The sequence below is a fragment of the Sceloporus undulatus genome, chromosome 9, assembly GCF_019175285.1.
Source record: "Sceloporus undulatus isolate JIND9_A2432 ecotype Alabama chromosome 9, SceUnd_v1.1, whole genome shotgun sequence".
In the NCBI taxonomy this organism is placed as follows: Eukaryota; Metazoa; Chordata; class Lepidosauria; order Squamata; family Phrynosomatidae; genus Sceloporus; species Sceloporus undulatus.
The window spans coordinates 19,622,691-19,637,012 of record NC_056530.1 but is presented as its reverse complement, the minus strand read 5'-3'; the positions used below and the strand labels follow the sequence as shown (position 1 = coordinate 19,637,012).

General features: G+C 42.2%; 1 protein-coding gene across 1 annotated transcript; it reads left to right on the top strand.

Annotated features, from left to right (window-relative positions):
- The first annotated feature begins 812 nt into the window (after positions 1-812).
- On the top strand, positions 813-11,641 carry LOC121915267 (phospholipase A2 inhibitor and Ly6/PLAUR domain-containing protein-like). Its single transcript, XM_042439325.1, has 6 exons — positions 813-929; positions 6,937-7,059; positions 7,879-7,983; positions 8,200-8,349; positions 9,885-10,025; positions 11,291-11,641. Exons 1-6 carry the CDS (start codon positions 920-922, stop codon positions 11,542-11,544), a joined length of 783 nt encoding a protein of 260 aa, XP_042295259.1. The 5' UTR covers positions 813-919; the 3' UTR covers positions 11,545-11,641.
- The last annotated feature ends 2,681 nt before the right edge of the window (positions 11,642-14,322 follow it).

Below are 14,322 nucleotides of genomic sequence, written 5' to 3'. Positions count from 1 at the left end.
GAAGGGCATTCGACATTGCCATGTTGTTTAGTAGGCTCCACTTATAATGGTAACATTAACTAGTTTTCGACTGGAGAAGGAGAGCCAGCGTGGTGTAGTGGTTTAAATGTTGGATTACAACTCAGGAGCCCAGGGTTCAAGTCTCTGCTCTGCCATGAAACCCGCTGGGTGACCCTGGGCAAGTCGCATGTTCTCAGCCTCAGGAAAAGGCAATGGCAAAGCTCCTCTGAACAAATCTTGCCAAGAAAATCCCACGATAGGGTCGCCATAAGTCAGAAATGACTTGAACACACACAGCAGCAATAAAGCAGTGAGACGAGAAAGAAACTGGTAGATTTTAAAAGCATTTGAAAATGTGGAATTACAGGGGATTAATCGGGACTGTCCCTGCCAAATGGGGACAGTTGGAGGCTATGCTCCAGCACATTTTGTTGCTTGTTGTGTTGTGTGCCTTCGAGTGATTTCTTTCTCGTGACAGCTCTCAGGTGAATCTATCATGGAGTCCTCTGGGGCTGAGAGTGTGTGACTTGCCCAGATTTACCAGCTGCATTTCCAGAGTCAAGCAGGGAATTGAACCCTGATCGCCAGATGATAGCCCAACACTCAAACCACTATACTGGTTTTTAGGGCCAACTGGGACAAAACTTGAAAGATTTGAAGTCTTTCCCTTTCTTCTTTTCTTCTGCCAACCCAGTGCATTCTGTACTCAATGTACCCCTTAGTGACACCACTGGTTTGGGGGAGGGCATTTGGGGCATATTATGGAGCCCTTTTCATTCTGCAGTTTGGTTGCCACATGCCCACACTTTCCCCATCTCTGTCCTAAACATTGAAATCCATATGGGAAACCATAATGAGAAACAGATGGCTACAGAAAGAACCCCACTGAGTCCTTCAAGGAGACTCCCATTCCTTACCAATGCTGACAGGTAAGTGATGGTTGATGTCCAGGACCCATTCTAACTGCCCTTACAAAGTTGTGACTTGATGACAATACAGAAGACATAGATGGCAGCACCCATGTTATATAACATGGATTCCAATCGTACTACAGGACAGTAATTGATGTCCTGAGGCTTACACTCATTGTCTGGTGATTTCTACCTCCCCAGAGAAGCTGCATAGGCCTTTGGGGAGGAGGAGCTGGCAAGCCACCATTACCAGGGAGACTGCCAGTATCTCACTCCATCCTGGAGCAATGCCATGTAGTATGTCATGAAACGCTTTTCTTCTTTCCAAATTGTCCAGGATGTAGACAGGATTCAAAGCCCAAAAAGTATAGAGAACCGTGTCCTATGTATCACAGAGCATATATATTTCTTCTTTCTTCTTTAATGTGACCTATGGTTACCTGGCAACTTCCTTGTTCTCTTAATTTTTATGGCTTCTCCTTTCTTTGGGGTGGTGCTTTTATGAGCCCGAAAGCATCATGTTTGCCATGAACAAATATTTGCAGACAATGCCAAATGAGTCCAAAGTCTCTTTTGCAATTCCCGTGACTAGTAGATCCCAGTTCATCCATTTCAGTTTTGTTCTACCTTTTTGTTTCATGCGCTTTTCCTTTCCAAAGCAAAACTTATGGCAGACAGAAAAGAGATGCCGGAATGTCTGGTTTCTCCCTTTTCATTCACAAATAGAATTAGGAAAGTGGAAGAATGAAAAATGGAGCATGTTTGGGGAAGGAGGATCAATAGGGAAGGAATAGGAGACATGTGGCCCCCCAGAAGTCGGTTGCCATTCCCATGAACTTTTACCATAGGTGCATGTTGCTAGGATTGATGAAAGTTGCAATCCAAAAACATTTGGAGGGTCATAGTTGCCCATCCATAATCCAAGGGATAAACTACCCCCTCCCATATGAGCATGCCCATAATCTATGAGCAAAGGCCTTATTATGTGCCCTACCATCCTGCGATCCTCAGCGGGTTGGTATTCATGGCAGTTGTGGAATTCCAATTGTAGAATTCCCTCCCAAGGGAGTTCAGGCTGGTTCTAGCGCTTCTGAGCATTGAAAACTATGTGGTTTTATGCAACCTTTGGCCTCTACTCTGGATGGTTTTTTAAAATGTTGGCCTGGTTTTAAAATTGTTTTCAAAGAAGAGTTTGGACTGCCTTTAACTGGTGTTTAGTTACTTGTTTACACCAATAATCTACACTAGTTATGTATGTGTAACTAAGTAATGTCTCCTGGCTCAGCCCTAATAAACCTACCTTAACAGCCACCAGCTGCATTGGCTGAAGGAGTCTATCTATTGAATAAAGATGATGCTTTCAGCCCCCTTCCACTAGGAATCAGCAGTGGAATAAAAAGTTGCTACAGAAGTCTTGCTTCTGATTGTTACAGCTTCTGATTATCAATGGTAGAAAGGGGATGGAAACGTAGGGGCTATACAGACCACCCTAAAGGGGCGGTCTGCAGCTGCCCCTGTTCTGGCCAGATTGGTGCCACTGCAACGCCTGCCACAGCACCGATCAAGCCTCTGGACAGCGCAAATATCATAGCTGTGGCAGCGCAGCTTTCTGATGCCCTATCAGTACTGCATCATCTAGATGCTGGGGGTGCACCATGAAGCTGCGCACCATCTAGAAGGTGTGTGGCATCATGACGCGATGGGGCAGAGTCACAGCATCCAGTGTGCAGATGCTGCACCATGGCTTTACCTATAGGTCAACACAAAGTGCCAGTCTATACAGCCCCCTACTCTGCTGAATAGATCTTCACCTAATGCATCTGCTGGCTGTGGTGGAAAGGTGGAAAGGAGAGGGGCAGTTGCATATTCTTACAATAAGATTTCCTAGTCTTATTGAATATGAAGCAGCTATGTATTTGTAACTGCAGGTTAAGATCCCATAAATGCAACACAGAACGTTTTAAAAGCATTTTTATCATTATGTATTACCTCAGAGGTTTTGCTGGGTTGAGCAGTGACAAATGAATGCCTTGAATGAAGCATTAATAAATCAGAGAAATGTAGGATACTAAACTTGGGCAGATATAGGATGGAATATACAGATGAAATATACAGATATAGGATGGGTGACACCTGGCTTGAAGGCATTACATGTGAAAGAGATGTAGGAATCTTAATGGACCACAGGCTGAACATGGATCAGCAATGTGATGTGGCAGCTAAGAAAGCCAATACAATTCTAGGCTGTATCAATAGGAGTATAGTGTCTGGATCAAGTGAAGTATTAGTACCATTCTATTCTACTTTGGTCAGACCTCACCTGAAATATTGCGTCTAGTTCTGGGCATCATCTTTCAAGGATGATGTGGACAAAATAGTGAAAGATCAGGAAACCATGTCCTACAAGGAGCAGCTTAGGGATCTGGGTATGTTTAGCCTGGAGAAGAAAAGGTTCAGGGGTAACATGATAGCCATGTTTAAATATTTGAAGGGATGTCATATTGAGGATGGAGCAAGCTTAGATTTTTGTTGCTCCAGAGACCAAGACATGGAGCAAGGGATTCAAGCTACAGGAAAAGAGATTCCATCTAAATATTAGCAAGAACTGACAGTAAGAGCTGTTCAATAGTAGGATACACTGCCTCAGAGTGTGGTGGAATCTCCTTTGAAGGTTTATAAACAGAGGTTGGATGGCCATATGCTTGGAGTACTTTCATTGTGTATCTCTGCATGGCAGGGGTCTGGACTGGGTGGCCCTTGTGGTCTTTTCCAGCTCTATGATTCTATAAGATAGAGAAACCCCCAGCCAACGTAGCTCTCAATAAAAATGTTTCTCCCTGAGTCACGTCTGGGTGTGAATGTGAGCTTGCACTCTCTCCTTTTCTCCTCTGTGAGAAAATTTCCTTGCACTTCCTTGTTTCCAAGGTAGTGTCATTTTCAAATTTTAAGTGTATACAACAATACTTATTGTCTGCCTGTAAAAAGCAAGTACTTGCGTCAATCATTAACAAGCCCAGAGAGCCAGACCTTTCTTTAAAATAGCATGCAAAGGCTTTCAAGTGTGAGTTGGCGTGGTACGGATTCCGGGATAGCACCCCACGTAGCTGTTCCAACTTCCCCAGTGCCATAGACCTTCCTTCGCTGGCACTGCTCTTGGCTTCCAGAATAACTCATCATCATTCCATCTCCTGGGTGAACTTATCCAATAGATCATAGCAGAAGCTGATCCACAGCAGCAGCACACTTAAGGTTCCCCTAAAACCAACACACAGCTCCAGTGCTGGTCATTGCATTGTAGGGGATCTGAGATGGTGGGTGCCTTTTGTGGCTTCTATTAAAAAGCTCCAATGATTGGATAAGGGCATTCAGAAGCATTAATGGTGGTAAGAGCAGAATTGGGCAGGGTTCCTGATGGATGCCCTGGTAGACATCAGCCCTGTTTTCTCCTGTCATCTGCTGAAACCAGGCTGTTGAAAGGAAAGTGCTACTTAAAGTGACTTACTTACCTTCCCCAATTCTACACACAAATCTTCTATATATGAGAAAGAGGCGTATAGAAGGTAGAAACACACATCCCACCTCATTGTTGTTGCTGTTGTGTTCAAGTCATTTCTGACATGGAAAACCTAAGGTGAATTTATCATGTTATTTTCTTGAGTCTACTTCCTCAGTAAGCGACTCTATGCATCTGAGGCAATAGCGTCACTTTGGTTGGCGTCACCCAGTATGGTCACTAATGGCATCACCTCCACCCCCGTTGACCTCCCCCCAATACTACACCATACATAATCCTTAGTAAAAAAATAATAACTAAACTAATCTTACCCATAAATTGTAGTTTCCATATATCATTGAATGTAATGGTAAGAGCTATGACATAAACAACTAGCAAAATTTAAATTATACCTTTAAATTACAATTTCATACACATGGCCTAAATGTATTTACATGTCCATTGCTACATGTGGTTAAAGTGAAAATTTGGCAAGATGTCATGTTTCCAAATTTTAAAAGAATGGTTTTAATTTTTTAATTAATTAAAATATAATTTAAAAAAAACCTCTGGGGTCTTTTCTGTCTCTTCCTACTGAGCTTTGTCCCATTCGCACCATCTCTTGAGCATTTTAAGGATACAGGCCAAAAGGCAGGTGTTTGGGGAGCAGTGGTGTCACCCCACCGTAGGTGTCACCAAGTGTGACCTGCATTCCCTGACCCCCATCATAAGATGGTCCTGATCTGAGGAATACACGCAAGTCTATGAAAACTCATGCTCCCAGTTCATGCTACATTATATGTTTTATCCATGCACATGTGTGGCTCAGGAGGGAGCATCGTGATCTGCTTGTATCTCATGATTCAAGTCAGAAAGTAAATTTTAGAAATCTTTTACATTCAAGAGTCTGGGACATGGGGGGGGCAGACTGAATAGGAGGACAAATAACCATTCCTAAGATCAGGGTTCACTCTTGACCAGGAGTTGGCACATGCCAAGTCTGAATTCTCATATCACTCCTTCTGACTTTCCCAGATCTTTTGCGCAAGGTGAGAATGGCACTGCAGTTATGCTCTTTGACACGCTTAGGTTTCTAGTAAGGGACAAATTTTTCCTTACTCCCTTCAATCCTTGCCAGGTAGCTCAATCTAGCCATCATGAAGTTTGGTTAATGAGAAGCTCATATGACAGCTCTCTAATTGCTGATGCTCTATCCACGTATGGGAACATTCCACATATTTTTAGTGCCTTTGACCAGAAGGAACCCTTATTTGTGTATATAAAGATCAAAAGAAGGTATGCTGTCTTTCATCCCTTCTGCACATACAGACACCCTTCAAGCTAACAGGAGATTTTCAGTGGTAAGGCATAACTTTTCATTTACATCCCGTTAACTTTTGCTGATTCAAAGGAGCGTCCTTAATTCAATACAGCGGGATCCAATTTTAAGTTTGTTTTTCAGTAGAAATATTTAGGAAAAGGAATTCGTACACAAAAGATGCATTCAATTATTTAACCAGTGAGCACAAATAAACCTCTTCCTGGAATGGTAATACCGTATGCATGCAATTAGATTTAAAATGCTAGTGAATTTTTATTCTTCTGTTAGAATGAGAAATGATGGTATCCCAGTTTGGGACTCCGAAAGCAGACTTCTTATCAGGATATCAACACTTGAATGGAGCCAGGGACAAAAGAAATAAGAGTAGTATTTAGAGTTTTAAAGAAGTATAAGTCTCCAGGTTTGGACATCTTCACCCAATGTATCATAAGATGTTCTGTGGAGTATATCAGAAGCTGATAATTTGGGATAATAAGCATAATCAATCTGTACTCACTGAATGGTGAGAAAAGTAATAGATAAGAGTGATCTCCTTGATGGCTAGTATTATGGTGTCTGTGTATCTTAGACTGTCAATATTCTTTCCTCCTATTTTCACTCCTCCTTCTTCTGTGTCCAAATTTGATTTTCTTACAATATGTTCTGCATATAAGTTGAAAAAGTAGGGTGATAAGATGTAGCCTTGCCTGACTTCTTTGCCAAGTGGGGACCATTCTGTCACTCCATGTTCTGTTCTGACAGTAGCCTCTTGTCCTGAGTATAGATTCATTAGGACCATTGGATATGTTGGCACTCCCATGTCTTTAAGGGCATTCCATAGCCTTTCATGATCTTTACAGTCAAAGGCTTTGCTGTAGACTATAAAGCACATGCTGATTTTCTTTTTGAATTCCCTGGTATGCTCCATTCGCCATCTTTTGTTTGCAATGTGGTCCCTAGTGCCTCTTCCTTTCCTGAACCCTACTGGGATCTCTCTCTGCATTTATGGCAGGAGTCTATGTTGCATAGCTCCTCTAAAATTTGGACTAAAATTCAAAGTAGGTTCATTAACCCATTGATGTGAAAGCTGCTAGTTATCATTGTTTCTGGGCCACTGGGTACAGCTATGCACAGCTTCATCATCATCTTCCTCAAGTGGATGATTCTGTGTTGGCTTATTTGTTCTGTCTTCCCCCCCCCCCCCAACATAGATTTCACAACCTTCCATAGGAGAGTATCACACGCTTGTGAAAACGCCAGCATGATGTCTGCTTCCTATGTCTTCTGCCTGTTCTTGGCTTTTCTGGCTCTGGCTGGTGCTGCAGATGTCAATGGTAAAAATAAATTTCTCCCAGGCTAAAGGGTTTCTGTAAATGGTTTTCATACTTTTTAAGGCTGGACAGTAAAAAAAAATAATTCTTCTCCCACATTGGGATTAAATATGTGGTGATGAGCTAATGCTATGAGTTTTTGAAGCCATGCCAGTGGCGCACTTACATTTACATATGCCAGAGATAAGGAAAACTATAGGCATGTTACTTTCCCCCTGGAACCTGACCTGGTGTTCCTGAAAAGTCACTGAACTCTCAAAAACATCTCCAGATATGAGATATGAAAATATGAAGACCCCAAAATACAGTGCAGGATATGTGCGAACAGCACTGAAAGCCCCATTGAAACTGAGTCTCCCTTATCTGCAATTCTGAATTGCAAATTCCAAAATATTCCAAGATTAAAAATTGGGTATAGTGACATCTTTGCCTTCTAGTGGTTCAAAGCACACACACTTTGTTTCATGTGCAAAATTATTTAAACAAATATTGTGCATGAAATTACCTTTAGGCTATATTTATAAAGTGTTCACAAAATAATGTTTTGACTTGGGTCCCATCTCTAAGATATCTCACTAGATATATGCAAATATTCCACAATCCACTCCGAAACGCTGAAATCCAAAACACTTTTGGGCCCAAGCATTTTGAATAAGGGAGATGCAACCTATATGGATGGATAGATGTGAAAAATTGGAGCACTGATTGGTGCATTGATAGACAATGCAATTCATCTCATGGTAGCCAGCTTACAGAACTAAGTTATCAGAGGTTAGAAGGTTGTTATCTAACTGCCCTATTTACTCTTCTTTTTATCCTTAGACAAACTGACATGCCAAGAGTGTAGTAATATCACTGAGTGCCAAACCTGCACAGTTCAGACGAATGGCGGTGGTTGTGTAACTTCGGTGCAAGAAAACACAATAGGTAACATTGTTTTTAATGGAAAGTATGGTTTGTAGCCAGGTTGCATGGTCCTGTGGGCGACTTTTCTGGATGGGGGAAGTTCCTTGCCTCTTAAATGCTAATTTTATATGATCAAACTAAAAATCTGGGGCTTCTTTGTGAAAAGGAAGTTTGACGTGCGAAAAAGAATAATCCAAACTAAATTTGCTTGCTGCTATTTCTATATTTTTAAAACAGGCCGTACAGAGGAAACAACGTACTCCAAAAGATGTTTGAGTTTTGGGATTCTGTCCACCTTCTTCAGCATCAGTCTTGGGGAAGGAAAATATTTGAAGTCCAACACAACATTTTGCTCAGAAGACAAGTGTAACTACAACAACTACACACGTATGTGTACATAGTCAAATTTTACAGCTGTATTCTTCCTGGTTTTATCCTTTCCTGCTTTGTCAAAGTCAAATATTAGAGCTTTCTCCATTCCTGCTTGAGAGATAGAATCTCCCTCCCTCCCTTGCTAACATTTTAAACCTCAAACCCCAAAAGGCTCCCAGTGTAGGTTACAAGCTGAAAACAAACAAACAGGACAGATTTTGACCCTCAAGTTTATCATCTAAAATGCAATATGAATGGGGAAAAGGATGGAAATCTGTATTTGGACTACACCTTCCAGAACTGCCAAATAGTATGCCCAACTGGAATCTTCTGGGAGTTAATGGCCTGTTACAGACAGCCAAAATAAAACTGCTTCGAGTCGCAGTGGAGGTATGGTATTTCAATGATGTATGTGTCCTAAGAATCCAGAAGTTGCACCAAAGCCACGCTCCAGCCCTAAGGACTGGAGCGTGGCTTTGGTGTGGCTTCTGGACTCTTCGGACACATGCATCATTGAAACACCATACCTCCACTGTGACTCGAAGCAGCTTTATTTTGGCTGTCTGTAACAGGCCAATGTTTCCCAAAATAACTTTTCCACGTTCTCCAGGCAAGTTGTTAGATGTGAGCACAAAGCATTATACAAGTTCCTACCCTTTCACCTTAGGTGAACAAAGTTTGTGGGAACTTTGGTGTGGCGTGCAGCCAAATAAGGAACAGGAGTAGTGGATGGTGACTTTGGTGCCAGGAGGGGCAATGGATCTGTGCCAGGTGCTGGTCCAAATCCAACAGGTTGAACCCTATCATGAAAACAGTTGCAGCACCTTGGATAGCTCAGTTAAAGCAAGGATGGGCAAGTTGTGCTCCCCCCCCCCCCGCCCCTGGGCCACAAAAAAATTCACCACACTTCCCACAAATGTGTTCCATGGCAAATGGTGGACATTTTTGGACATGTTTCTTCCAGCCCCCTGGACCATTTTGGGCCATGCTCAGATAAGACTTTTTAAATAAGAGGAAGCAAATGGAAAGCGACTTTTCTGAGCCTTAAACGATTCAGAGGGGCTAGAACTATGGCGAGGTGAACACTAAACTCCCTAGACAGCATTTGATGGATTTTAATTTTATTTTTTGGAGGGTGTGCAATGGGGTAGTGTGCCCCCACAAGATCTCTTGGCAGTTTAATAGGTACTCAGCCTCCTACAGTTTCCCACCTCTGCTTTACAATCTAGGCTAAAACTGGAAGTGGATTTACTACTCCACTGACATGGGAACCAAGAGCTTTCACTATTAAGAGTATGGGATTGCTTCTCATACTTCCTGGAATTTGCTACCCTTGTTGTACTTGCTGCTCTGCCTTATGATAGTATGTTATTGGGTCTTGTTCTATGCTTGCCCTGCCTGCATGTCAGCCTATGCTCAGCGATGTTGCATGTTCCATGATAAAAGTGCCCTTCCTGCTCCTCCCAATTTAAAAAACGCACTTCTCTGTTTTGTGGTTTTTGATCTCATCCCTATTTTTCTAACATTCGTAACTGTCCCTTGCTTTGTAGTTCTAGCCAACACTACACTGAATGGACTCGAGTGCCCAACATGTTTCAGTGATACAGACAGTTCCTGTGATGCTAAGACAGTTCCATGCACAGGACTTGAAACGTATTGTGTTAGTGCATCCGGGGTCCTTGTAAGACGAGGTAATTCAAGGATATCTGGCAAGGAAACATTGTGTGGATAGAAACTAAACTGTGCAAATATTGTGGGTCTGTATGTTTTCAGTGTGTGAGTCACTATATGCTCCTTTGTGTAGAGCTAGGTGCCTTTTCTTGTGAATCCTACTGGGTTTCATTATGCCTGTTTATGCACACAGCAACCTTCTTCCAAATGTTTCATTGGTTGCCAGTCTGTTTCTGATCATAATTCAAAGTACTTCTCATGACCTATAATTTTTGGGATGTGTGCCTGTGTGCAGAAAACAATGCAGTTGGGGAAATTCTGTGCAAAATTCACACACATATTATTTTACATGGAGAAAATGCTATTTACTGCACACAAATGTGCTCAAAAACCACATGCAAGTTTTTCATAGAATAAATCCTGTACAGTTGGCTCTCCACATTGGCATCTTTGACTTTTACGGATTTGATTGCTCACAGATTTCATTAATATGTTCTCTCTAGCAATCTTTAGGTCCTCCCACATGACTCTATGGTCTACTTTTGCCAAAGGTTGCATTGGAGAACCTACAAATTCATAGAAGGAATACTTGTAGGCCCTCCAGCAAAATTCTGTGCTCAGCTTCCAGGAGATGTTGGCCACAGAGTTGTGCTGAAGGACCTAAAGTTTTCTGGAGAGGTGTTCTCTCAGGTAAAAAATAAGGTTTCCCCCCCCACTTTCATGGGGGTCCTGTGCCCCGCTTGTTGATTCTTCGAGAAATAATTTAGCAAAGAATGACATACCTAATGGGGAATAGCTGGCATTGGGAACAGCTTTGGATAGCTCTCGGGAAACCCAGAGGAGCTGCTGTAGAACCAAGACTGGATTCCTCACCCTATAATGGTGGAGGGAACAGATATTTCTGTCAAGAGTACCAACCAGCATGGGTAGTGGTCAGGGATTCTGTTATCTGAAATCCAAAACATCTGGAGGACCAAAAATGGAAAACCACTGACAGGTAACAGAGCAAACCTTCTGGCCATGTGGACCCAGATACAACCTGTGTAACAGTTCCTTATGGCTTTCACAGAGCAGCAATTCCTGGTCAGGATGGCTGGGGGATTCTGGGAGGTATAATCCCCTTAAAAGGAACTTTCCCAGGCCTTGACTATGTGATAGACCAGGTCTTGTGATGGGTGCATGTGAATGAGAGCAGCCATCCGGGAGGGGAAAAGGGTTCAACGATTGAAGATCCCTGGAATGCTAAAGGTTTCTTTACCCCCCCCCCCCCTTTCCTTTGTTCCAGTAATCCCTCCAAGAGTGTCTTTCTTTGCTGCAGAAGGCTGTGCCACAGAAACTGTGAATGCTTTCCGTCTACCACTAGAGATTTCTCTGCCGCATGGTGTCTACAGTATTGTGAATCTGCAAAGGGCTAAGGCACCCACCCCTACCAACACAAATTCCCAGGCCAGTGGCAGCCAGACCCTGAAAAGCATCTCTTCTGTCTTTATGCTCTCTGGTCTTTTTTGGATGCTGCTGCTGGTGACAATTGTCTCCTAAAGTAGGCACTGTGCTTCCTCTGATGGACTTTTCTACTCTGGATTTCTTCAGTCAGACAAAGGGTTAATGTACGTGGACAATATAGGTGGACACTTTGCATTTCTCCCCTGGCCTCGCTTTAAATCTATCTTGCTCTGCTTCAGTTCTGCTATGGGTGAAAGCAATGACTCAAAATTACTGAAGCTTTCACGCAACGCAGCCTTTTGACACTGTGCTGTAGCACATTGAACTGCCTTGGCTGCATCTTACACCACTCAAAGTGGTGGTGGTCCCTGAACTGTTGGCTGCTGGTATCTGGCATGCTTTCAGGAAAGAAAGCAACAATTGTCACTAATGGACATGTATATGGTACCTGGCAGGGTGAGGGAGATGACTAGTCCCCCAAAGGAGATAGCTTAGGTACAGAATCCTGGGATTTGTGGTTTGGTAAGGCACTTGAACTCTCTGGCAGAGAATGCTATATATTTCCCAAATCCTACATTTCCATAGGAGGGAATCATGGCATTTAAAATAGTAGCAAAGTGCCCTAACCGGATAGTGTAAAAGAGAGGCAGGCTAACAAAGACAAGTTAAAGTGAAGCCCTTTATATCAACAGTGGCTGCCAGCTTCCAAGTCAGTGAAGCAGTAAATCTGGTCCAGTTTTTAATTTGAAAGAATTACCCAAAACAGACCTAATGCTTTTTAAAGTTTTTATACTCGTTGTCCAATGTTTTGGCAATTGTTTTACATTGTCCATTGTTTTAGCAATTCTGTTTTAACTTGCAGTGCAAACCGCATTGGGTCCCATATGGGAATAAAATGGAATATAAGTAAAACAAAATAATAGATAAATAGATTCAACATCTTTATAGCTCTTTAAAGTTCAAGTTACACTGTGGAGCAGATTCACCACTTCATTGGACATTGAGGTCACTGTTTGCTCCTGTGTCATAGCACAAGACTGTCCATGTCTACCTGGAGAAAACGTCCAGTGTTCAAAACAGAGTTTGGAAAGTGATTTTTGATCATAATCGTTTTAAGAACAACAGGCACCATGTTGGTGCATTGAAGGAAACCAATAGCAAAGACTGAGATCCTACCCTAGACCTGTAGCCACAATATCTTGGCTATGATTTGTCTCCCAATCTGATCCCTGAAAGCCATCTTTTTAAATGGATATGTTTTTGTTTTTAATCTCCAATGATAGCTTAATGCATTTTAATAAAAACTTTTTGGATATGCTTTTTCCCTAAATGCATTTTTATCTGCGTCTGTTTTCATTTCTGTAAGTGGTCCTGAGTTCCATTTCTGAGGAAATGGCTGGATATGAATAAACGTTTACATTAATAAATAATGATGATATTTTGTTTTTCTATGGAATTCACATAGAACTAGGCCTACAAGATAGACATTTTAATGACACTGTCGCCTTACAGTTTCAAACAATGATCTAAATCAGGGGTGGGAAAGCTAAGGGGCCTCTTTCCCTCCTTTGGAAGGCAGCAGTTTCCTCCACATATGTTCCTGCAAAATAAAATGAAATCAGATATTTAAAATCCACACAATGGCCTTTGTGGGATATGGGGAATGCCTTTTCACCATATTTTGGGTCATTACTGGACCATTTTAGGCCCAGGAACGTGAGCAGAAGCAGGGTCCTAGGTTGCCCATCCTTGCATTACATCAACAAAGCAATAGTAGAACAGGGTGACCAGATGTCCTCCTTCCTCCAGGACATGTTCTACATTTGACCCTACTGTCCAGGAGGAATTGCAAAATGTCCTCCATTTGGAGCATGATTAAGGAGTTTACCGCATTGCTATAAAATCTGACTTACCCCTGCCGCATTGGAGTCTCATTCGGGATAAAGTTGGGTATTATCATATGTAAAATGCCACCGTCCAAGTGCAGCCTGGCTAATGTTTGGCTAGGAGCCTTGCTCAACCAGCCGATTTGCAAAGCTGGGAGCTTCCAGTAGCATTTTGCGTCTGATAATGCCCGACTTTATCCCAAATGAGACTTCAATGCAGCAGGGTTAAGTCGGGTACTTTAGCAATGCGGTAAACTCTTTTGAAGCATGAATTTCTATTTATATGAGTGTTTTAAGCTTTTATTTGGTAATGTCTGACATTTTTCTTAAACGTTCTACGTTTTGCAATGCTTTGTCCTTCTTTGCAGTCAGGACACCTGGTCAACCTGTATTAGATGTGTGCTTACTTTAGAGCAATGGTTCCCAAATGGTTCCCTTTAGTCTTCCAGATATTTTGGACTTCAGCTCCAGAATTCCTGACTGTTGGTCAAGTTGGCTGGGGCTTCTGGGAGTGGAAGTCCCAAACTTCTGGAGGATAAAAGTTTGGGAACCACTGTTTCAGAAGTTAAAAAAAAACTTCAGTGGAACACTGTCTGTTTAACAAAGTGCGTTGTTTGACCCTCAAGAACTTGAAAGCCTGATTATACAGGAAAATTTTTTTCATGGCTTGTTCATAGTCCTCAGTATCAGAAATACCATAAATACTCCAGTTAAGATCCCATTTGTCATATTTACTGCTCACAAAGGTGTGCCTGTGATGGCATGTTTGAGGCATCTGCCACTTAGCTAAGCTATGATAGGTTCTATTTATTGCACCCTAATCAGCATAAAGTGAAAGTTGCCAGAGAAAGGTTTTCCATATAAGCTGTTCCTCAACTTTTGGAGTATTTTCTCAAAGAGAAAGGAGTAGGAGGGCAGAAATAATGTCAGGGGTGGGGGACATGATAGTAGAGCCACAGAAATCATACCCCCCTTTCTATACCCCAGG

Excerpts from the sequence above, each read along its gene's own strand:
- LOC121915267 (XM_042439325.1), top strand. Across the intron at positions 7,984-8,199 it reads GGTGCAAGAAAACACAATAG|GCCGTACAGAGGAAACAACG; the intron begins GTAACATTGTTT and ends TTTTTAAAACAG. Across the intron at positions 8,350-9,884 it reads TAACTACAACAACTACACAC|TTCTAGCCAACACTACACTG; the intron begins GTATGTGTACAT and ends CTTGCTTTGTAG.